This window comes from Chrysochloris asiatica, unplaced genomic scaffold, assembly GCF_000296735.1.
Source record: "Chrysochloris asiatica unplaced genomic scaffold, ChrAsi1.0 scaffold00212, whole genome shotgun sequence".
Classification (NCBI taxonomy): Eukaryota; Metazoa; Chordata; class Mammalia; order Afrosoricida; family Chrysochloridae; genus Chrysochloris; species Chrysochloris asiatica.
In genome coordinates, this window is record NW_006408730.1 from 1,722,750 (window position 1) to 1,745,584 (window position 22,835).

General features: G+C 39.1%; 1 protein-coding gene and 1 pseudogene across 5 annotated transcripts in view; one reads left to right on the forward strand and one right to left on the reverse strand.

Moving 5' to 3' along the window:
- Window positions 1-10,228, forward strand: part of MAP2 (microtubule-associated protein 2) — a 93,662-nt gene extending 83,434 nt beyond the window's left edge. For 2 of the 5 annotated variants that reach the window (XM_006872735.1, XM_006872736.1), the window contains 4 exons: window positions 1,785-1,877; window positions 4,151-4,232; window positions 9,507-9,619; window positions 9,840-10,171. In XM_006872735.1, the coding sequence (XP_006872797.1) occupies window positions 1,785-1,877; window positions 4,151-4,232; window positions 9,507-9,619; window positions 9,840-10,055 (504 nt within the window). In that variant the 3' untranslated portion in view covers window positions 10,056-10,171. Of the gene's footprint in view, window positions 1-1,784; window positions 1,878-4,150; window positions 4,233-9,506; window positions 9,620-9,839 lie in introns of all 5 variants that reach the window. The other 3 variants (XM_006872737.1, XM_006872733.1, XM_006872734.1) reach the window with 3 other exon arrangements.
- Window positions 10,229-21,459: 11,231 nt separating this feature from the next.
- Window positions 21,460-22,835, reverse strand: LOC102819826 (annotated as a pseudogene).

Below are 22,835 nucleotides of genomic sequence, written 5' to 3' on the forward strand. Positions count from 1 at the left end.
AGTGAAAGAAACTTTTAGTCAAAGTATATTTGTTATTACTTTTAGACTCACTTTATGCTAACCTCTTTTAGTATTATTTTTTATTTTCTAAGAAATAGCCCAATCATCATATCTTCTGAATTACTATTTTGACATGAGGCCCTTCCCTTGGGTCACTGATGAGAGCTGTCAATGATATATCCCTGTAACTGACAAGCTATCTTGTCAATGTTAGACAGGCATAGCCACTAAAGATTTGTGTAGTTTAAAATAGTTACGGATTAAATGTTCTCTTGAATATCGGCATCTTTCTGCAAATTCTCGAGACATGTGATACTATTCTTGGAGACAGCTGAATATCAAGGATGCGTTTCTTTAGTTACTTTTCTTTTTTAATAAAATGGCAAACTGTCTACTAAAGCATTAAAGGAGTCAATATGGTGCTGTAGGATAAACATTGAACTGCTAACCACAAAGATGGAAACTCAGACCCATCAGCCACTACTTGGAAACCCTGTACAGATTCGCTGAGTCAGAACCGACTCAACAGCACTTGACAACAACAAAAACAAAACATTAAAGACATGATTTCTCTTTAGCATTTAGGGGAAAAAATAAATGAAAGATTTCATCAGGGTTAGTGATGTCTTTTGAGATCTGGATTTGTTATGTTCAAGATGAATGCTTGCTTTCATGAAAATAGAAACTGTTGTTAAGTGTCATTGAATCGATTCCAACTCATAGTTAGTTACCCTGTATAGTGTTTCCAAATACCAGCTGGTGAGTTTGAATCACCGACCTTGCAGTACAGTGCTTATCCTACAGCGCCACACCAGGACAAACCAAGACCCATTGGGTAGCTGACTTGTACTCAGTAATGTAGAGAAATTCTAGACCTTGGCTGAGTCCAGAAGAGTTGGTATGGCACTGTAGGATAAGCACTGGACCTCAAGGTTGATTTGAACTGCCAATCTTGCAGTTCAAACTTTGGCAGATTGGCAGTTCAAACTTACCAGCTGCTCCTCAGAAACTCTATGCAGGATTGCTATGAGTTAGAACCAGGTAGACAGCACTTAACAACAAAATGTGGAAATAATGTTTTTGCCCTGACTGTTCAAGGATCATGATTGTTGAAGAGCAGCTTCCACAGAGGACTCTTCAGAAGGCCATTGAGCCAAACTTGCAAGGGAATAATACAGTCCTTTCAATAAAGCAGGCTTAGATCCTACTTACTGACACTCCTGGGACACCATGGGACCTTTATCTGAATGAACAAAAGCCTGGTCTTATAACTTTATTCCAGACTAATTGTGGACCTGTGCTATGTGGGCTGTCATTGTGTGGCTTAGGGCGAGAGGATATTGGCATATCCATAAAGATCCTGATTTGAACTCCTCCTGGTGCTTCCCGATGGCACTTAACAACAACAACAACAACAACTGGTACTTCCACAGAGTGGACATGAATCCCAGTGCTGCCCACAGTATTGAAAGTCGTCCATCAGACATGATCCATGTTCTATTTATTTTTGTCTTTTTGTTGTTTTCAAACCATACCTACCTTATAGCAGGAATACTTATGACTCTTTATTTAGCATTTGGTCTTTGGGTATGCAGGGAAAGGGGATTAGGAGCTCATATTTACATGACAGATCGGTTCTCAAGTTCAAGCATTAGTATTTTCTCTTAAATAAATGTGTAGGTGAAAGCAAGTCTGGGGCCTCTTTGACACTACTCATTCTACTTTCTTCTACCCAGTGTATTGAGAGAAAAATGCATAGTGAAGTTACCTCCAATTCCTTTTAGGTTAGGATTTTAAACAAGAAGATCGATTTTAGCAAGGTTCAGTCCAGATGTGGTTCCAAGGATAACATCACACATTCTGCTGGGGGCGGAAATGTAAGTAGAAGTCTCCACTGGAAAGCTGTCCTAATTGTGTGGAGCCACCTGCACAGCGAGTACCTTGTCTTCTTTCCTGCCTCTCTTCCAACACACTCGCCTCTTCTCGCTGCTGCTCCCCGTGTCCCTGGTCCGGTGGCTTTTCAGCCTTGCCTTTTCAGTGATGGCCTTCCCACCATTCCCAGTAGGATCATGGTTTTCGAGAAGTTGGCAAGCCTACTCACTTGCCAATTTTGTGTGCTGGCCTTTTGCTTAGAGGTATTTGCTTATGCTGTCTCTACTCCCCTGCAAAAGTCAGCAGGGACCACATACTTCTGTAGCTTCATTTAAATTACACTTGAGACAAAGGTTGGTATCCTTGAAAATACCCCAAGTGTGAAATGTCAATGTGCCGTGCTTCATTATTCATGAGAGTTAGAATATCATTTGGAAAAATACAAAAATGTTAGAGCAGGCTCTATCTGTAACTCAAATGGAATGATTCAAGTCCCTAGTATGCATTTTGTTTTGACAGGAGTTTTCCTGTCTCTTTCATTTAATGGATATAATAGCCTATGAAAGGAGGGAAAAGACACACCATGTTTCTTAAATGTGGTTGAGACCTAGTTGACATGGCCAGGCAAATTAAAGCTAAAGTGAAACAAGTGAGGATTGTTCTTCATAAAAATAATTTTTAAACATCAAGTAGGCACCCTCTCCTTGTACAGATCCTACCACCTGGTTGTTGTCGTTAAGTGCCATCGAGTCAGGTCCATCCCATAGTTACCTTGTATATGGTTTTCAAGGAGCAGCTGGTGAGCTTGAGCCACCAACCTTGCAGTTCAAATGACTTTTCAGTGTGACGCATTAGCCCACAACACCACACTAGGACTCCTACCACCTGGTAGTTGGGACTTAAGTAATTTGGTGGTAGTGGTTATGTGCTGGGGAGTCGGTTCCAACTCCTAGCAACCCTGTATAGGGTTTCTGAGGTGCTGAATTTTTACAGAAACAGAGAGCCTCATCTTTCTCCCATGGAACCGCTGGTAATTTCAAGCTGCTAACCCTGAGGTTAGTAGCCCGACTCATAACCACTATGCTCCCAGAGCTCCTTTACAGGGTATCAGACCAGAATCCTCATTTGTTTTACTCCTGGCTGTTTGATCCTCACCATGGCAGAGACAGAGGAGAGCAGTAAAAGGAGACAGAGGTAAGCGAGTGCCCTCTACCAGGTGTTGTCTGCTGACACTCAGAGTAGCGCCAGGGCCAGGGAAGTCCATAGCCATGTCTTCCGAACTCCTTGAAGGACACTGAACTAAGACTCAGAGTCAGTATTTACGTTGATGTGGTTGCCTTCCTCCCTGTTGCCTTGACTGCAATACCTATCATGTATTTACTGTCATAGAAGCAGGCTTACTCATGGTAAATAAAGGTAGAAAAGGATGGACTCAGCTATCCAGCACTGAAGGTGCTGCTAATCAAAACATCTAAGTAGAAATGGGTAAATTGGAATAATCAAAGATAATAACGTATCTAAGGGAAATTCTAGCCTCCAAAACAGTAGTCTTAAACCTTCTTCTAGAGAAGATACACTTTTTAAAATGTTCGGATACCCTGGCCTCTTCCCAAAGTGTCTGATTTAGTAATTCTCATGTACTTCTGATGCAAGTGGACAACGGAAAACACTTTTAAAGCACAGTTACAAATATTGGGAAACATTGCTAATAACACATAAATAAAAGATGTTGCTATTATTTTATAAGTTGGTGTGCAAGAAAAAAATTCCATTTAGTCAAGATATGATCATTTAATAACATTTTAGGAAAGCACCTTTATAGCTCCCTTCTCCTTGTGTCTTATATCAACATTAGTTCACCTAGATCTATGAGCAGTGGTGGTCTCTTTTGTGTAAAAAAAAAAAAAAAACCTTTTAAAGAATAACTCTTTTTTATTGGCTCTTTGCTTATGGAAAGGTTTACATGGTGTGGCTTAGCTTGCTGAATAGAAGCCTGCTGTATTAATCCAGGTGTTTCTATCCCTTGTGGCATGATCTATCTTATACTAACAAGCTATTCTCTTCCAGGATTTTCTTTCACTTGGGTCATTTTTTCCAGTCCAAACATATGGGAAGACCTGGGGGAAATGTGTTCCTGCTGTGTGTGTATACCTCAGCATGGCTTTCTGGTTACATTGTGTGTTGTGAGTTTAGGTGTGTTTCGAGAGTTTGTGTATGAGCTTGGGGATTGCTTTTCATGTCTAAACCATTTCAAGCATATTTTATGTGGTTCACACAGGTACAAATTGTTACCAAGAAGATAGATCTAAGCCATGTGACATCCAAATGTGGTTCTTTGAAGAACATCCGCCACAGGCCAGGTAAATAAACATTTTTTAGAAAGTTGAAAAACATTAAATTAGATCCAGGAAATCTCAAATGCAATTTCTTGTATAGTGAAAAACCTAGTTTCATTTCAGAATCTTGATACTTCATATTTTTATCAATAGAAATTTAAGTTAGAAATCTCAATGTGTCTTCATTTGAGCAAGAGAACCTAATTACCATGAATATACTACCTAATACTGTTGTTGTAAGTGCCGTCAAGTCGATTCTGACCCATAGTGATCCTGTATAGGGTTTCCGAGGAGCAGCTGGTGAGCTTGAACCGCCAACCTTTCAGTCCAAATGGCTTTGCAGTCTGACGCATTAACCCACAGCACCACACCAGGACTCCACCACCTTTCATAGGACAGGCTAAAACATTAAAAGCATTTAAGATGAGTTTGTCTTCATGTATACATTTACAAATTGTTTATTATAGATGTCATATTTCATAGGCGCTCTAGTAAGGTCTTTTGAAACATGCCATTTATATACGTTGTACCATATATTTATGCATAGCATTGATTGAAAGCAGCATTTAAAAAAATTTTTTTCATGAAACTTTTCCTGCATTATGTGAAATAAGGATTGTACTTGAGAAATACTGAGCAAATTTGTTTATCTGAATGAATTTCTCAGATCCTTCATTTGGCCAATAAACCTAGTAAGTCCTCAGTAGAATGCAATGTTCCCTTAGTTTATTTGACCATGGATCTCTTTGTGTTTTTTTTCCAGAGTATTTCATTGGACTAGTGCTCTCAAGTAGCATTTATATTCCTATTTTAAATAATAACCCTACTTAAAGAATGTGCTTCCCGCTTTAAAGTGTAATTCTAACACATTACAGTCATTATTCTATGTACCATGTACAGGATGTTGTTGTTGTTAAGTGCCATCGAGTCAGTTCCGACCCATAACAACCCTGGATGGGGTTTCTGAGGAGCGGCTGGTGAGCTTGAACCACCAACCTTGCAGTTCAAACGGCTTTGCAGTCTGGTGCATTAACCCTCAGTGCCACACCATGTACTAGATATTTAGGCTAAATTCCACATTCATAGATAGCTCAGTTGGTAAAGAACTGAGCTTCCAAACTACTATGGTCTAAGGGTTCAAATCCCTGTTATTGGGCTTCTGGTATGACACTGTGGGTTAATGCACTGGACCACAAAGTCAGTTTTGAATAGCAAGGTTGGTGGGTCAAGGTTTCCAGTCACTCCTTGGAAACCCTATAGAGCGTCACCATGGGTCGGAACTAACTCGACGGCACTTAACAACAACAACAAGATATATAATTTGACAAGAAAACTGTCAAATTTATAATTTTCTTGAAAATATTTTGAAACAAGTGATATGTAGCATTTATTTATAGAAAACAATTAATTTTAACCATCTACGTTTAGTATCATAGTATATAAACCAGGCAAAAGATTGTTTACATTAATCTTTATCTCATTTATAATAAAAAATAAGGTATACAAATAACTGAGTCAAATAAGACTTCTGAGAGGGAAAGATTACTAATAAGAATGTATTAGTTGAAAAATATAGGTAGGAAGAATAAGTATTAAAATGAAAAAATCCACTAGAAACCTGTCTAGAAATTAGACTTAACTTTGGTACACAGGTGTTCATAGAGCAAGTCAAGGATTTAGAAATAGTATATATGGAATTCCTTATCAATAGTCTCAGAACTATTACCATGGAATTAACTTCTCTGCCATGGTCTCATACCATAGTTGTTGTTTAAGTGCTGTTGAGTCAGTTCTGACTCATAGCAATCTTATACAGGATTTCCAAGGAGCAGCTGGTAGTTTTGAATTGCCGACCTTGTTATTTGCAGTCCAGTGCTAATCCTACAGCGCCACACTAGGAGTGGTGATGGTGGTGATTCTATGCCATGGAGTTGATTCTGACTCATAGCAACCCTGAACAGAGTTTCTTTATGGGAGCAGAAAGCCTCATCTTCTCCCATGGAACAGCTGGTAGTTTTGAACTGCTGACCTTGACATTAGCAGCCTGACTCATAACCACTACACTACTCTAAGAGTAGATTTTCATAATTCTTCTGTCTTTAACTGAAACCTGCAAACACTTGGTTGAATTTGTCATACCATGTCAGTAGCATATTGCCTGTTTTCTTCTAGAACACTCAAAAAATGCTGGATTCTTTTATTCTTCATGGGACGCATACAGTTAGTCAACTTTGCCTGGGGCCTGGATGCACAAAAATATCTTATGTAGGAAAGGAAACATTCTGTGATGATTTATGGTCATAAACGACTATTGTCATGCACTCCCACCTATTACTAAATCTAGTTCTTCTATAATAACTGATTGGATGACTAAATTCATAAAGAAATGTTATCACAATGATCCTTGACAACAGCAAGCTTTCCACAAAGATCCTATGAAATGTGGGATATCTAAGACGCTAAAGGCAACAACTCAACACCTGGAGGCATAACTTCACGTCAGGAGTTAGGAAGTTCAATAAAGACTATTGCTGCTCATAATGGTGCCAGAATTATTCAGAACCAAAGGCATAGATCTCTGAATCCAAATGTGCTTCCCTGTTTATTGCATAAGAATTTCTAGTAAGGCATCAGCAGAAATAGGCTTCTCAGAGAGCTTTCTTTTCTGAGGATATTTTGAGTCAAAATTTAATTATTCTTTTTCTTTGTCTCAGAAGAAAATTCAACAAAATTTTAAGTTATATTGATATAACATATAATCATAAATGAAAGCTTAATAAGGCAGCTTATGTCCAAGGTTACAAAAAAAGAAAGAAAGGAAAACAACCCATAACTCCCAAGAAAATTTATTTCATCTGTTAGAAACATCATCGTTTAATGGATACACTTAGTGAATCATTATGAATCTCGCTAATTCCAAAACAATTCACAAGTAGAGACTCCCTTGGTCAGGTTGAATGTTGGAAGAATAACACTCCCTGCAATGAGTCATATTTTAAGGGGAAAACAACTACGTGTCCTTGAAACGTGAGCTAAAGATCATTGTGCACATTCTGAATCTTTACAGTAAGAATGATTGGCCATTTTTTTCCAAATAGAATTCAATAAACCCATATAACTTCAATAGACCCATGACCAGGCAACTGGTGTTCATAGAAATGTCTAGGTACTGCATAGGAAAATCCCAGAAGGCTTAAAAGAGCTGCAAAGCCCTAACCACCCACTCCGTTTAGGCTGCAGGGACACATAAGCATCAAGAATCCAAAACAGAACATCTTTTTCCATGTCTCTATTTTGTTGTTGTTAAGTGCCATGGAGTCATAGTGACCCTGTACATGGTTTCCAAGATGCGCTGGTGAATGTGAACCACCGACCTTGTGGTTCAAACTGATCTTGCTGTCCAGTGTATTGTTCTGCAGCACTACACCAGGACTCCATATCTCCATGTTGTTGTTGTTGTTAAGTACCGTGGACTCGGTTCTGACTCATAGTGACCCTGCACAGGGTTTTCAAGGCTGTAAATCTTTATAGGAGCAGAAAGCCTCATCTTTCTCCTACAGAACGGCTGGTAGTTTTGAACTGCCTACCTTGAGGTTAGCAGCCCTACGCTACCAGAGCTCTTTCCATATCTCCATAGTGACCCTCATGTTTGTTTCTAGCTCAAACCCCCAAGAAAGATGAAATGTTAGCAGGAGGTCACTATCATTTACCACTGAGCTTCTGGAAGAATATATGCTTCCAAAACCAAGTTGATCATGAAAGTGAAAGCAGTTCTCATAGGTGAAGATGGATAAAAATGAAGTCTAATTGAATATCTTTCTAGGTAAAAGGCATCAGCAGACATTCAGAAGTGATTAGTGATAGGCCAAAGAACAAAATCCTACTCAGTATAGAATTTCTGCATTTGAATTATATCTTGAGAAAGATATGCAGAAATCAGAAATACCACACTGAAATGTGCTCAGTTCATCCATCAACAAGAAGCAGGAGTCCAGAAATCAAACTACATATTGCATTAGGCAAATCTGCTGCACAAGACCTCTTTAAAGTGTTCAAGAGCAAAGATGTCAGTTTGAGATCTAAGGTGCACCTGGCCCAAACCATGGTATTTTCAATAACCTCATATGCTTGTCAAAGTTGGATCATAAATAAAGAAGACCTGGGAAAATTGATACATTTGAGATATGATGTTGGAGGAGAATATTAAAAGTACCATGGATCACCAAAGAACAAACAAATCTGTGTTGGAAGAAGTACAGCCAGAATGCTCCTTAGAAACCAGGATGGATGAGACTTTGTCTCTCATTCTTAGGACATATTGTCAGGAGGGCCCAGTCCCTGGAGAAAGACCTCATGCTTGGTAAAGTGGAGGGTCATCAAAAAAGAGGAAGACCCCCAACAAGATGGATTGGTACAATGACAGGAGCAGTGGGTTCAAGTGTAGCAATGATGTTGAGGTTGGTGCAGAACCAGACAGTGCTTCATTCTGTTGTACATAATGTCACTATGAGTCCGTACTGACTTGACGGCACCTAACAGAAACACCTTCAAACAGCAGATCTTTGCGTTCCAGACTAGTTCAAATTTGGGAAAATGGCACGGTCAAAGCGCTGTCTTAATAGTATCAGATTGAAGTCAGTGTCAGATTTGCCCTATGGTATCTGTAACAGAAAATCATCCCTCCCTAAGATTCTCTTCTTTTACTCCATCTGTTAATTAAAATGGGGTGCTCTTAAAATCAAGTAGTTATAAACACCTTCTGACTCAGTCCACCAATCAATCTATCATCAAATGATGAACATTTACAAATGTACACATATAGATCCTAAAATATCTTTGGACAATGGCCTGTTACAATAAAGAAGGATAAAGGAAGAGTCAGTGTAATTTGCTTCCATAGGTGTAAGAGATTAGAGGTTGCAATTTCTAGAAATAATTCAATAGGATATTTTTATTGTGTCATTTTAAAATTTTTGCTATAATGATAAGAAAATTCCTTCTGATTTCATAGATTAGAATAGGTAAAGGAGAAAAGTATGAACATGTAAAGCAACTCACGTAATAGTGTAAGAAAGATGCCATTATCTTGATTGGTATGGGACAAATAAATATAGACTAGAAATTTTTAAAAAGATTTCTTTCAAATCTATGATTAGAAGGAATAGTTAAAGTTGATTAAGTTTGTGATTTGCTGTGATCCATCTGTTATAATCATTTCTAGAAAATGGTAACCACAAGTATATGATTTCACTTTAGCAAGACATTTAGTTTCTTAAGCCTTTCTCTTCTCTTACATAGGTGGTGGGCGTGTGAAAATTGAGAGTGTAAAACTGGATTTCAAAGAAAAGGCCCAAGCTAAAGTCGGGTCACTTGACAATGCTCACCATGTACCTGGAGGCGGTAATGTGAAGGTAAGCAACAAGATCGTGAGCAAAATTTGCCATTTCTTTGAATCCTTCTTGTACACTCCTCATCAGAATGGGTCCCAGATTAAAGACTTACACACGTAGGAAGTAGGGATGGCAAGAGCTGCATAGGAGTTGCATTCATATCAGCTTTGGGATATATAGGAAGAGCTCGAGACTAGTTCAGATGCTTGATTTAATGAGAACTGATGATTATCTTGAACAGATTGACAGCCAAAAGTTGAACTTCAGAGAGCATGCAAAGGCCCGTGTGGACCACGGGGCTGAGATCATTATGCAGTCCCCAGGCAGATCCAGCGTGGCGTCACCTCGACGACTCAGTAACGTGTCCTCTTCTGGAAGCATCAACCTGCTTGAATCTCCTCAGCTTGCTACTTTGGCCGAGGATGTCACTGCTGCACTCGCTAAGCAGGGCTTGTGAATACTTCTCATTTAGTATTGAAGTCATAATATTTAGGCATGAGCTCTTGGCGCAGGAGTGGGCTCTGAGCAGGTGTTATATTCATTCTTTACGAACCATAAAATAAATAATCTCATCCCCAAACTGTAGTAATTGTTATAATTTTATATAAAAAAATGAATAGAATATGCAGAAATTGACCTGATTTCCATTCACAACAGGAAGACGCTGGCTTTACATGGGTACAACGGACAATTATTTTTGCTCTGCTCTGTTTTGCATGGAGTATATGATTTTAAAAATTGCATTTTTACCTTTCATGTGCCTGAAGGCTACCCACTACATTCTGAAGGGCCTTGTTAAAATCCATGCTGCTCACTTCACTATTCTGTTTATGGATGAAAAAATAAAAAGCTGCCCATTGTAACTTATGACAGGTTAAAATCAATTAAGAAGTCTGATAATAAGAAGGAAAGAGCATGTAAGAAATAACCAGGTTTTTTGTTGTTGTTGTTGCTTTTTCAGGGTTATTTTGTATAAATGGGAAGAAAGATTCAATTAAGTTATTAACATTTGGGACCTGGATAATTATATCAGAGTATAAGTGAATCCAATAAATTATTTAACTAATTAAAAAATAGTTACAAAGCATTTGAGCTGTGGTTGAGAAAGTGGTGTCAAAGTGCATCTCTTAGGAATGAAGCACTTTCTTGATGACAGACTCCTGTTTGATTAGGAAATGTCAGTTGATCAGCTAGATATGTGTCCACACTACCAGTTTTACACCCCCTTTCCATCTGTTTGATACAGTATTATAGATATAAATATATATATATTTCTCTGTGGCCATTTGTGATACTTCCTCATATACTTGAACATTACACTTCTTTATTCACAGTATCTGTGTCTCCTACACCCTTTGGTGTTGCAATTTTAGGTATGTGAAAGTAGATGTTAGCAGGGTTCTTTCCCTACTTTAAAAAAAAAAAAAAAAAAAAAGACAAAATTTTAGCATGAAGTTGCTTTCTGTAACAACTCAAAGCTGTAACCCTGTTTTAGTGCCAGATACAAGTCTCTCCCGTGATGCTAGAAGATTTTATTTTTCTTTGCTTTCACCAACATGGAGTTTGTGGGGGGGGGTGGGTCCCGTTATACGTAGAAGGGTCTATACATTGTTGGTTTAAGATACGGTTTTCTTTCCGTTTTATTTCACAGAATGGTTTGGGTTTGATTCTTAAGACTCAATCACAAAACAGACTTCCTAAGGTTTTTTTGTTTTGGTGGTTTGTTTTTTTTCATTTGCTAAAGTTGAAACTAACAGTGAAAGTTGGGGAAAGCGATCTCATTCTTCCAGATGAACAATCTGTTTACTAAATTATCTGATAAAAAAATTCTGACTTCCTTATCCAAAATAAAGTTCATTTTATCCAAAAGGAAAAAGAAATGTAGTATTTTGAGAAGCTAGAGCTACAAACATTTGAGATATAGATATCTAAGTCAACTTTTTAAGAATTCTGACATTTTTCTCTGTAAAGGAACACCATGTAACTTCATAGTACTTTCCAGTAGATAATACTGTTCCATCAATCAATTAATTAATTCCTCTCACAAAACATTCATCTCAGATGTATGAACAAGTAATGACATAGTCAAATACCTGAACAGGGCAATGAGCTACAGAGCTGAATGGATGTTTTTAAAATATTTTTCTGTTCTTTTTCTTGCTCAGGGCTGGTAGACTGAATCTGAACAGAGAAAGGCAGATGGTCAGATTGATGTTTGATCCTTTTGAGTCAATTCAGTGCCCAAATATGAAGGAGTAAGGGATGAGCATGGATTAAGGCAATGAAGAGGCATAAGAGCATCAAAGACAAAAGTCAAGAGATACTGAGATAGGGAGACACAGGTACCATTTTGTGATACATTGGATGTTGCATACAATGTGACTGCCACAAGAGAAACTTCAAGAGTGAACCCACACCATTCATTCTCAACTCAACTCAGAGGTTTTACACAGACAAATACATTCTAAGCCATTTAAAAGTCAGTTAGTTCATATGTCAGTCAGAAACATAGAAACTATTGAGTAGAACTATGGATGTTTCTGCCTCGTAATTGCTGTGAGGTTTGATTTGACCAATCCAGGCAACTTAATTGTTTGTTTACCTTAAAATGCACCAGAAAATAGGAAAAGAAAAAGTAGTTACGTGGAGACTTAGGGTATTTTCTTACATGTTTTGATATGTGTTAGATGGTCATTAAAGTTCTCTGGGAAGAAATTAATAGCTAGTTAGAACAGTTTTAACCTGTTAAGTAATTTTTCTTATGAAAGTTAAGAAGTAAACACCACACTCAAAATACTAAATCTCAGTTTCTTAAAACAGGTGTCCCAAATCAAGTTTTTTATTAGCTATTAAGTTATTTGATCTGGCATTAAAAATATTTATTTGTTATCATGGCAAATTTATCATAATGAATAAATGTTTTTGCTTTATATGAATTTGGAATTTTTACCACAAGAAAGTGATCAGTTGCACGGGTAAAAAAGAGCAATGCACAGATTGCGTGTCTTCTTATGAGTATGTGGTGTGGAGCCCATCTTGCCTTCACTCTCAAGGTAACGACGCAAACTAAGCTTTTTGAGCACCACTTTTGTGGGGACACACACACGCTGATCTAGAAATTGAAACTTCGTAGTTCCAACTCTAGATCTACTAATGCCAGGTTCTCTTTGGCTTTTGCCTTTGAGAACCTGTTTAAGGATACAGAAGTAATCCAGAGGTATAAAGAGTTAAAAGGCCAATTTCTTCAATGAACTCACTCTTTGGGTCACCTGCAGTTCAGAATTGGGTCCCTTATAAGAATGCAGGCAAGATCCAGGTTCATGATAAATTTCAAGGCCAAGTTCGTTTAGGAACCAACTCTCTCTGGATTCACCTGCTGAGTTCTAGCAGGGTGATGGGCCAAAATCCCACCCATAAAAAAAAGACACCTTTGTAGCATCAGGTAGGTATGACTGAAGAAGGCGGAAGAGAGGACATTTCAAATGGGAGAATGTACTGATTGTGGCCAGCCTTCTCAACACTTGCACAGTAATACAGCAGGAAGCGGGATCATCAGCCAAAATATAGCATCTTGTCAGTGTTATGGAAGAAATAGTCAAAATTTGGTTGATTCTATCATAGCTGGAAGTATAGTTTTTCTTCTATTTTTCATTCCACATAAGGAAGGAAAAGAAACTATTCATGGTCTAAGTAGCAGAAACTATATTTTGCTTGGGAAAGGCAAATTTCAATTATTTCTTCAACAATTGATGTGCTAAAATCAGCATCCGTGTTTGCATTTTTACACCTAAAATTTGTGTTCTGGATGTGCAGGGTGAGACCAGGTCCCTCTGCAGGAAAAAATATTATTTTCAAATTCAGAAAAAGTCAACCATAAAAATGTAGTTCAACTTTAGCAAAAAGAAAAAAAAAAATCAACAAGAAGTATACTCTGTATGCTGGGATTCCAAGGTTCCAACACACCGCTACAAATCTGTGGGGGGTTTCTTTCTTCTGAAATTCTGAAACCTGTTACCTTAGAAAGGCATTTCTTCAATGACTGGTTGTAGTTAGTTCATGTTTTTCAATCAAATTTGCAAATGTATTTGTTGCTGTATAGTGATTGTTTTGCAAAATAAAATTGCTTGTCACCTAACTGCTAGTCTCAGATTGTTACTCTGGGGGGGGGGGGGAAGAAAATAAAGAAAAAACTATTTTTGTGTGTGTGCATACCTGTATACAGCCAAGCACCACATAGCATCCATTCAGGCAATATCTGATTGCATATTTGTCTATGATCCCTGTAAGGAAGGTTATAATTGGTGGTGGTTGTGGTGGTTTTGTGCCATGGAGTCAGTTGCGACTCAGTGAACCTGCATAGGGTTTCCGAGGCTGTAAGTGTTTATGGGAACAGAAAACCTCATCTTTCTCCTGCAGAACAGCTGTTAGTTTTGAACTGCTGACCTTGAGATTAGCAACCGGACTCATAACCACTGTGCTACCAGAGCTCCTTGTAATAGCGATCAGACATTCCTATTAGAGAATGGATGTAGCAAATGAAATGGACATAATGAATGCTACCGCTTCGCACATGCAACGTGTATATCTAATGTCTCTTGTATACAAAGCAGTTGATAAAGTACATACACAAGGAGGACTCCAAAAAGTTCATGGAAAAATGGAATTAAAAATAATGCAATTATTCAATGAACTATTTGACGTCTCCTCACATAACATACTGTTTATGCCTTGATAAGTATATTAATGTGAACATTCCCTACATACAAATAAAAAGTTGACCATATAAATGTATGCTTTGACTTGTAGGCATCCAACCTCATGTTGTAGTGCTATCTCTGTAATATTTTTCCTGCAAATATTACCGTGGATTGAAGCATGGCTACCAAGCACAGTAAAACCAGTGCTAATGAAAGTAAGCAGCAAGAGGAAAGGAGATGTATTGATTTGGAAATGAAAGTTATTAAGCAAAACAAAGGGGAAATCAGTGAATGAGCTATTACTTGCAATATCAACCTGTCTGCTAAATATATGTAGAATATTGTGTTCACAATGTCCAAATCACATAGCATCCTTTTCACAAAATATCTCACAGACACTAGAAGATGTATGGTTGAACACACATATACACACAGATATATATATACATATGAACAGACACATACATACATGCGTTTACAAGGGGGCTTAAAAAACCTTGTGAAGAAATGGAATTTTTCCATAACTTTTTTCTCATAATTTCTCAAAAAACTTGATTGTGAATTGAATTAAGGATTACAGGGCAGATCATCAGTTTTACGTTCAACAAATCATCCGCTTTGTTTCATCTCAATGATTGCAGCCCTCTCCCTGCAATAACAGCTATTCCACTTCTCCCTGTGGATCCTGTTAACATTCTACTCTCCTTCCAAGCCCATCCTGTGTCAACTGTGGACTTAGGTAAATGTTGCCCTTATGATTCTGAATGATTGAACATTCCAGAGTGAGCATACCTTGTTAGTATGTTCCCCCTATATACTTATCTACTGCTTGGTAAAAAAAAATTGGACTACATGGATCCATTCCAGACCAAAAGGATGGTTCCTTCAGTCTCTTTGTGACCAGTAAGCCGATTTTTTTTTATAATTTTGAGTTTTGTTCCACAATTTTTCCAACTCTATCTGGGACCTTCTAATATGATCCCTTGGTAGTGGTAGCTGGGCGCCATATAGTTCTGGTTTCAGAGTCATGGTAACTGATGTTCACCTGCTCCGTTGATCCAGTGGATTAGTTGATTCCAAGTACCTTCAATTTTCATCACTCTTCTCCCATACATGGAGAGACAGACCATCATTGTACCTTAGATGTCGCTCATGAACTTAAAGATCCCAGATGCTACTCAACAAAGTAGGATGTACAGCATTGTCTTTGTTCCACACACTTTTGGAAGTTCCCTTGTATATATAGGGGTGTATGTGTATGTGTGTGGAGTCCTGGTGTGGCACTGTGGGTTAATGTGCCAGACTGAAAAGCTATTTGAACTGCAAGGTCGGCAGTTCAAGCTCACCAGCTGCTCCTCGGAAACCCTATACAGGGTTGCTGTGGGTCGGAACCGATTCATAACAACATGTGTGTAGCGTAGTGGTTACGAGTCAGGCTGGTAACCTCAAGGTCAGCAGTTCGAAACTACCAGCTGTTCTGCGGGAGAAATATGAGATTTTCTGCTCCTGTTAAGATTTACAGCCTCAGAAACCCTGTACAGGGTTGCTATGAGTCGGAACTGACTCCACGGCACATCACCACCACCACCACCACCGTGTCTGTAACAAGGATAGTCTTTGATACAGCCAAAGAAAAATTGTGAAGAAAAAGCTATCAGTACCTGCTGAATTTTTCCTATGTGTCACCTATGCTAGGTGATTTTATATTGTTTATGCTGTCCTTAAGTGCTGTCAAGTTGGTTCCAACTCATAGTGACCCTGTATAAGTTGTTCAAGGAGAGGCTGGTGAGTTTGAACCATCGGCCTTGCAGTTCAAGCCGACTTTGTCGTCCAGTGCATTATCCTACTGCACCATTGCAGAACTCCTGCTCACTCAACGCTAACCTAAAAATTAGAGGTTTGAATGCAGTCCGTACCACAGAAGGAAAAGCCTGCCAATCTGTTTCTTTAAGATTTGTTGTTGTTATGTGCTATTTAATTGGTTCCAATTCATAGTGGCCTGTATGGCTTTCCAGACTGTAAATCTTTATGGGAGCAGAAAATCTCATCTTTCTCCTTTAGAGCAACTGGTGGATTCGAATTTCTGATCTCTTGGTTTAAACTCGCTATACTACCAGCCCAGACAGCCCTATGCAGCCGTTCTACTCATTAATACATGGGTTCACCATGAATCAGAATAGACTCTACGGCAACTAAGAACAGTAACTTAGAGAACCTACTCGGAGTCCTGGAGTCCTGGAGTGGTGCTGTGGCTTAATGCGCCAGGCTGCAAAGCCATTTGAACTGCAAGGTCGGTGGTTCAAGCTCACCAGCGGCTCCTCAGAAACCCTACACAGGGTCGCTATGGGTCGGAACCGACTTGACAACAACAACAACTAGGAGTCCTGGTATGGTGCTGCAGGTTAATGCACTAGAATGAAAAGTCAGCTTGCACCACAAGGTCAGCGGTTCAATCTCACCAGTTGTTCCTTGACAATCCAAACAGGGTTGCTATGGGTCGGAACCAACTCGAATGCACTTAACAACAACACTTTTATTTAAGGAATGTTAGTAGCACAGTGGCCTGCTAACCACAAGGTCGATGGTTCATACCCACCAGTTGCTCCACGGAGAAAGATGAGGCAGTGTGCTCCTTTATAGAGTTGCATTCTTGAAATCCCTAGGGAGCAGTTCTCCTCTGCCCTGTAGGGGCCACTAAGAGTTGGAATTGACTACAGTGTACATGGGTGGGTGTTTTGATTTGAACGTAACAGCATTGCAGGATGCTATCTGTTGCAAGTGACAAATCAAATTGGCTTAAGCATAAAGGCGAATTTATTGACTCAGATCACCAACTAAACCAGCACATCTGCCTCAGGTGCTCAAAAGATACCATCAGGAATCTTCCTTTTCCAGCTCTCAGATCAGCAAACTCTTATGTTTTTTTATTCTCAGGCAGGAAGACAGGCGCCCGTTTCATGATGGTCCCTGAAAGCTTCAGTTTCACAGTCTACCAAATAAAGCCTCTTGCCCAACTGTTGTTGTTATAATGTGTTATGTGTCTTCCAGTCAGTTCCAACACATAGCAGAACAAAACACTGGCTGGTCCTCCACCATCTTCACAATTGTTAATAAGCTTGAGCCCATTGTTACCGCCACTGTCAAGTCATCTCGTTGGGGGTCTTCCTCTTTTTCACTGACCCTGGTATGGCTCTGTAGGATAAATATTTGACTGCAAAGTACATTTGAACCACAAGGTTGGTGGTTCAAACTCACCAGCTGCTACTAGGAAACCCTATACAGGACCGCTATGAGTGGGACACGACTCAACAGTAACAACCAGTTTACCAAGCATGATGTGCTTCCCCAGGGACTGGTCCCTCCTGATAACGTGTCTGAAGTATGAAAGATAAAAGCCTAGCCATCCTGGCTTTTAAGGAGGATTCTGACTGTACTTCTACAACAGATTGCTTCTGGAAGTCCACAGTACTTTTAATATTCTTCTCCAAAACCATTATACTTTCACAATAGCATTTGCAGAGCCTGCAAATCATTGAGTGGACTTTGATCACCTGCCCACCCACTAACTGGACAGGCTTGGGCCATATACATGTGGTTGGGTAGGGGACGGACAAGTAAAAGAAGTGACCTCATCTGAACTTCACAAACTAATAATGAAGAAATAATGTTTTCTTCAAAGTAAACTTAATTCACTAGATACTGAATCGGTCATAAAAAACAATGTCTGCTACATCCACACACCCTCTTCTTTATATTCATATTTCTTTCCTTGTGACACACATTCTGGTTTCACCTGGGCGCTTGGTAGAAATGCCAATTCTCAGGCCCTACTCCAGACCAAATTACAAGATTGCCCTACCAAACCAAATCCATTGTCAAGGAATAAATTCCAACTCAGCGACCCTATAAAGATAGGGTTTCTGAAACTGCAAATCGTTATGAGAGCAGACAGCCTCATCTTTTTCCTAAGAAGTGGCTGGTAGGTTTGAACTGCCAGCTCTGCAATTGGCAGTCCAATGTGGTTGCTAAATGCCATCAAGTCAGTTTAGAATCATAGCGACCCTGTATAGGGTTTCCGAGGAGCACCTGGTGGGTTTGAACTGCCAACCTTGTGGTTCAAAGTCTAGCGCTAATCCAGGAGTCCAGCAGTTCAATATGTACCTTAAATTTAGATAAGCACTGAAAACTTATGCAACCCTTTAGCAGATAAAAATCAATACAATGTCAGGGACCACTCCAAGAGCAAGACTTGCCTACACTAGGTCCCTAAAGAAGTTTTTATAATGGACAGTTAAAGGAGTTTGGATTCCTGGTGTGGTGCTATAAGATTAGCACTGGACTACAAGTTTGGTTTGAACTGTAAGGTGGGTGGTTGAAATCCACCACCGATCCTTGGAAGCCCGAGACAGGCTCACTATGAGTCTAAACCAACTCAACAGCACTTCATGGCAACAGAGGAGCTTAGCTTGAAACCATCGTCAGAACCAGTAGGATAAGCTCATGTCAGTGTAGTAATTTTACACTAAATTCTTTTTGCATCATCAGGAGCGCTTGCTCTTAATTGATCTATTTCCCCCAAGATTGTTACATCTGAAGTGAGGAGTGCTTTTCTAATTGCTTTATTTGTTCTTGACATCTACTCAATAGGCATCAAGCATATAATTATTTCAGCTCAATTTATTTTGTTTGAGGATGAACTATTAAGTGACCTAGATAATAGTCTTAAAACCAAGTCATCAATGATCAGCACAAAGTTGTGAATTTTGTTATTACCATGAAATTTGATATTTGTTCTCTTTTCCTCATTTGCCAGTATCCATAATCTGAAACAAAACTTTGAACCATGTCTAACATATCCTTGACAGATTCTAGAGGATGGATGAGCTCATGCAGGGTAGTCTCAACAAGAGTCAAAAATGCCAAAAAGAAAGAAAGGGACAGGCAGAGGAAAAGTAAGATGATTTAAAAAAAAAAAAAAAAAGCTGAGTAATAGTACTAGGCAACATGTCACAGAAGCTACAGAAGGAGTGGGTGTAACACAGAATCTATAAGAAAGGAGAAGCTGATGAGTCTTAAGATAGATTACTCAACGGCGTAGCAGAACTGGGGTGGATGCTGAACACCGAACAAGGTATTGAGTTTCCTTAGGCTGTTCTTCATTTCACTTACATGTATTTCTTAGGGCAAATTGCATAACTAAGTCATTTGCTAAAACAAATTATCTTCACCTGATCTGAAGGGCATTCGGAAATGAATTTCCCCACCCCTGGCTTAGGGAACCTTGAGTATTAATGTCTTCCTTTTAAAACACCTTTCATCCAGGGTAGACAATGGGGGCCTTCATTGTAAATGATGAGAAGGTCTGTTTTCACTTCCACATTTACCCAATCACTCCCACTCCCACAGCTATTTTTGAAAGCCAGTGTCTTAGTTGTCTAGTGCCGCTATAGCAGAAATACTACAAGTGGGTGGTTTTAACAAACACATTCATTTTCTCACAATTTAGGAGGCTAACAGTCTTGATTCAGGGGAGTCACTATCCTAAGGCTTTCACTCTCAGGAAAGTCTTTGTCTCTTTTGAGTTTCTGCTCCTAGATGATCTCTACACATCTTAGCATCTCTTTTTCCCCATCTTTGCTTCTCTTACACTGACTTCTAAACGAATATAGATGCATTTAGTTTGCATACACAATAAAAATCATGAATAAAAATGTTTAAAAAAGCAAATAGGTTTTGGCATATATAACAGCTTCAGTTTAAAGGAATGCCAGGGGTTAAAAGAGAATGACTAATGCGTATTTCATTACTGATTCAGTCTTGGCTTTAGATTTAATCTATTATTAGCCAGCCTTTCCAGCTACAAAAACGAAGATAGTAATTCTTGCTTATGTCCTTGTATTTTACCCAATTAGATTTGCAGGGTAATTTGTGATTCTCAGATTAAAATTATTACATTTTCTCTTTTACACAGTCTAAGAGTAGTGAATGATGAGTTGATGAATTTAAAACCCTCTGCTTTCTGGGCCAATCTAGAAAACCATAGTAGATTAATTTTGGATACATAATATATTGTAAAATCTTCTCCAGATAGATTTGAATCCATAAATACATTCCTGTAATCATTTGTGTGTAGTTGCCTTTGAAGTATCTTCTATTTAATTTGATTCCTGTTTTTTTTTCTTTTTATACATATACACATTTTATTCTACAGTTTATGAAATGCTCATTCTAAAATTAATATTAACTAGTCTACATTTTATGAAATGACCATTCTAAAATTAAATTAGTTTTGAATTTCTTAGTAAACAAGAATGTTTCTGATGATTCCAGCATGAAACGAGGAGCTAAGTTTGCAAGTGAGCTCCTTCAGCAGACTTGTAGTTCTTTCCAGACTCATTGCCTCAACACTGGTCCTCGATACGAGAGGGACAATGGTGCTTGATTAGAGAAGCTCCTTCACAGCAATGCAATTTAGTACAAGAGAGAAAAATCCAACATAAAAAAACAAACAAAAACCGTATCAGATCTGTGTGCACAAATCGGTGACTTGTGTTCTTTTTAGAGTACAGATTAAACACAAGAGAAAATAGGAAACTTTCTCCTGAACCTCAGACCTCAGATCCATGATATATATATATCAAGGAGCTCTGGTAGCATAGTGGTTATGAATTGGGCTGCAAACCACAAGGTCAGCAGTTTGAAACTACCAGCTGTTCCGTGGGAGAAAGATGAGGCTTTCTGCTCCTATAAAGATTTACAGCCTTGGAAACCCTGTACAGGGTCACTATGAGTCGGAACTGACTCCATGGCACATAACAACAATAATATATATATATATATATTTTTTTTTTTTAATTTATTTATTTATTTTCCTCATTAAACTTTGTTTTAATGGGTCTCAAAATCCTGTGACAAATTTTTGGTCAAGTTGTTTCCATTTAAAAAGTACTGATTTTAAAAACTAATAACTTAAAACTGCCACACACACACAAAAGAAACAAATGGTCCACATAACATTCCTATCCTTCTGAAGGTTTTCCGATGCATTGTTATCATTAACCAGTCTTTTACTATTAAACTTAAGTGGCCAATTGAGACAAACAGTTCTGATATCGTTTCTTCCACCACTGATTAAGACTGGAGTGCAGGTGATAAAGGTAATATTCATTTAGCCTTCTGAGCTTTCTGAGCAGACTTGGTGAATTTGCCAGCTCCAGCAGGCTTTTTGTCCACTTGATGACACCCACAGCAACAGTCTGTCTCATGTCACGAACAGCAAAACGACCCAAAGGAGGGTAGTCTGAGAAGCTTTCAACACACATAGGCTGGCCGGGAATCATGTCAACAATGGCAGCATCACCAGACATCAAGAATTTGGGGCCATCTTCTAGCTTCTTACCAGACCGGCGATCAATCTTCTCCTTGAGCTCAGCAAACTTGCAAGCAATGTGAGCTGTGTGACAATCCAGCACAGGTGCATATCCAGCTCTGATTTGGCCTGGATGGTTCAGGATGATCACCTGTGCAGTGAAGCCAGCTGCTTCCATTGGTGGATCATTTTTGCTGTCACCAGCCACATTGCCACGGCGAACATCTTTAACAGAGACGTTCTTTACATTGAAGCCTACATTGTCCCCAGGCAGAGCTTCACTCAAAGCCTCATGGTACATTTCAACAGATTTTACTTCAGTGGTAACACTGATGGGAGCAAAGGTGACCACCATGCCTGGTTTGAGAACGCCAGTCTCCACTCTGCCTACAGGGACAGTGCCAATACCACCTATTTTGTAGACATCCTGGAGAGGCAGACGCAGGGGCTTGTCAGTTGGACGAGTTGGTGGCAGGATGCAATCCAGAGCTTCAAGCAATGTGGTTCCACTGGCATTGCCATCCTTACGGGTGACTTTCCATCCTTTGAACCAAGGCATGTTAGCACGTGGCTCCAGCATATTGTCACCATTCCAACCAGAAATTGGCACAAATGCTACTGTGTCAGGGTTGTAGCCAATTTTCTTAATGTGGGTGCTGACTTCCTTAACAATTTCCTCAAATCTCTTCTGGCTGTAGGGTGGCTTAGCGGAATCCATTTTATTAACACCAACAATTAGCTGTTTCACACCCAGTGTGTAAGCCAGAAGGGCATGCTCACGGGTCTGCCCATTCTTAGAGATACCAGCTTCAAGTTCTCCAACACCAGCAGCAACAATCAGGACAGAACAGTCAGCCTGTGAGGTTCCTGTAATCATGTTTTTTGATAAAGTCTCTGTGTCCTGGGCATCAATGATGGTCACGTAGTACTTGCTGGTCTCAAATTTCCAATGGTGATGCCTCGCTCACGTTCAGCTTTCAGTTTATCCCAGACCCAGGCATACTTGAAGGAGCCACTCCTTCCCCATCTCAGCAGCTTCCTTCTCAAAAAATTTGATGGTTCTTTTGTTGATTCCACTACATTTGTAGATCAGGTGACCAGTAGTGAGTGACTTGCCAGAGTCGATGTGTCCAGTAACAACAATGTTGATATGGATCTTTTCCTTTCCCAT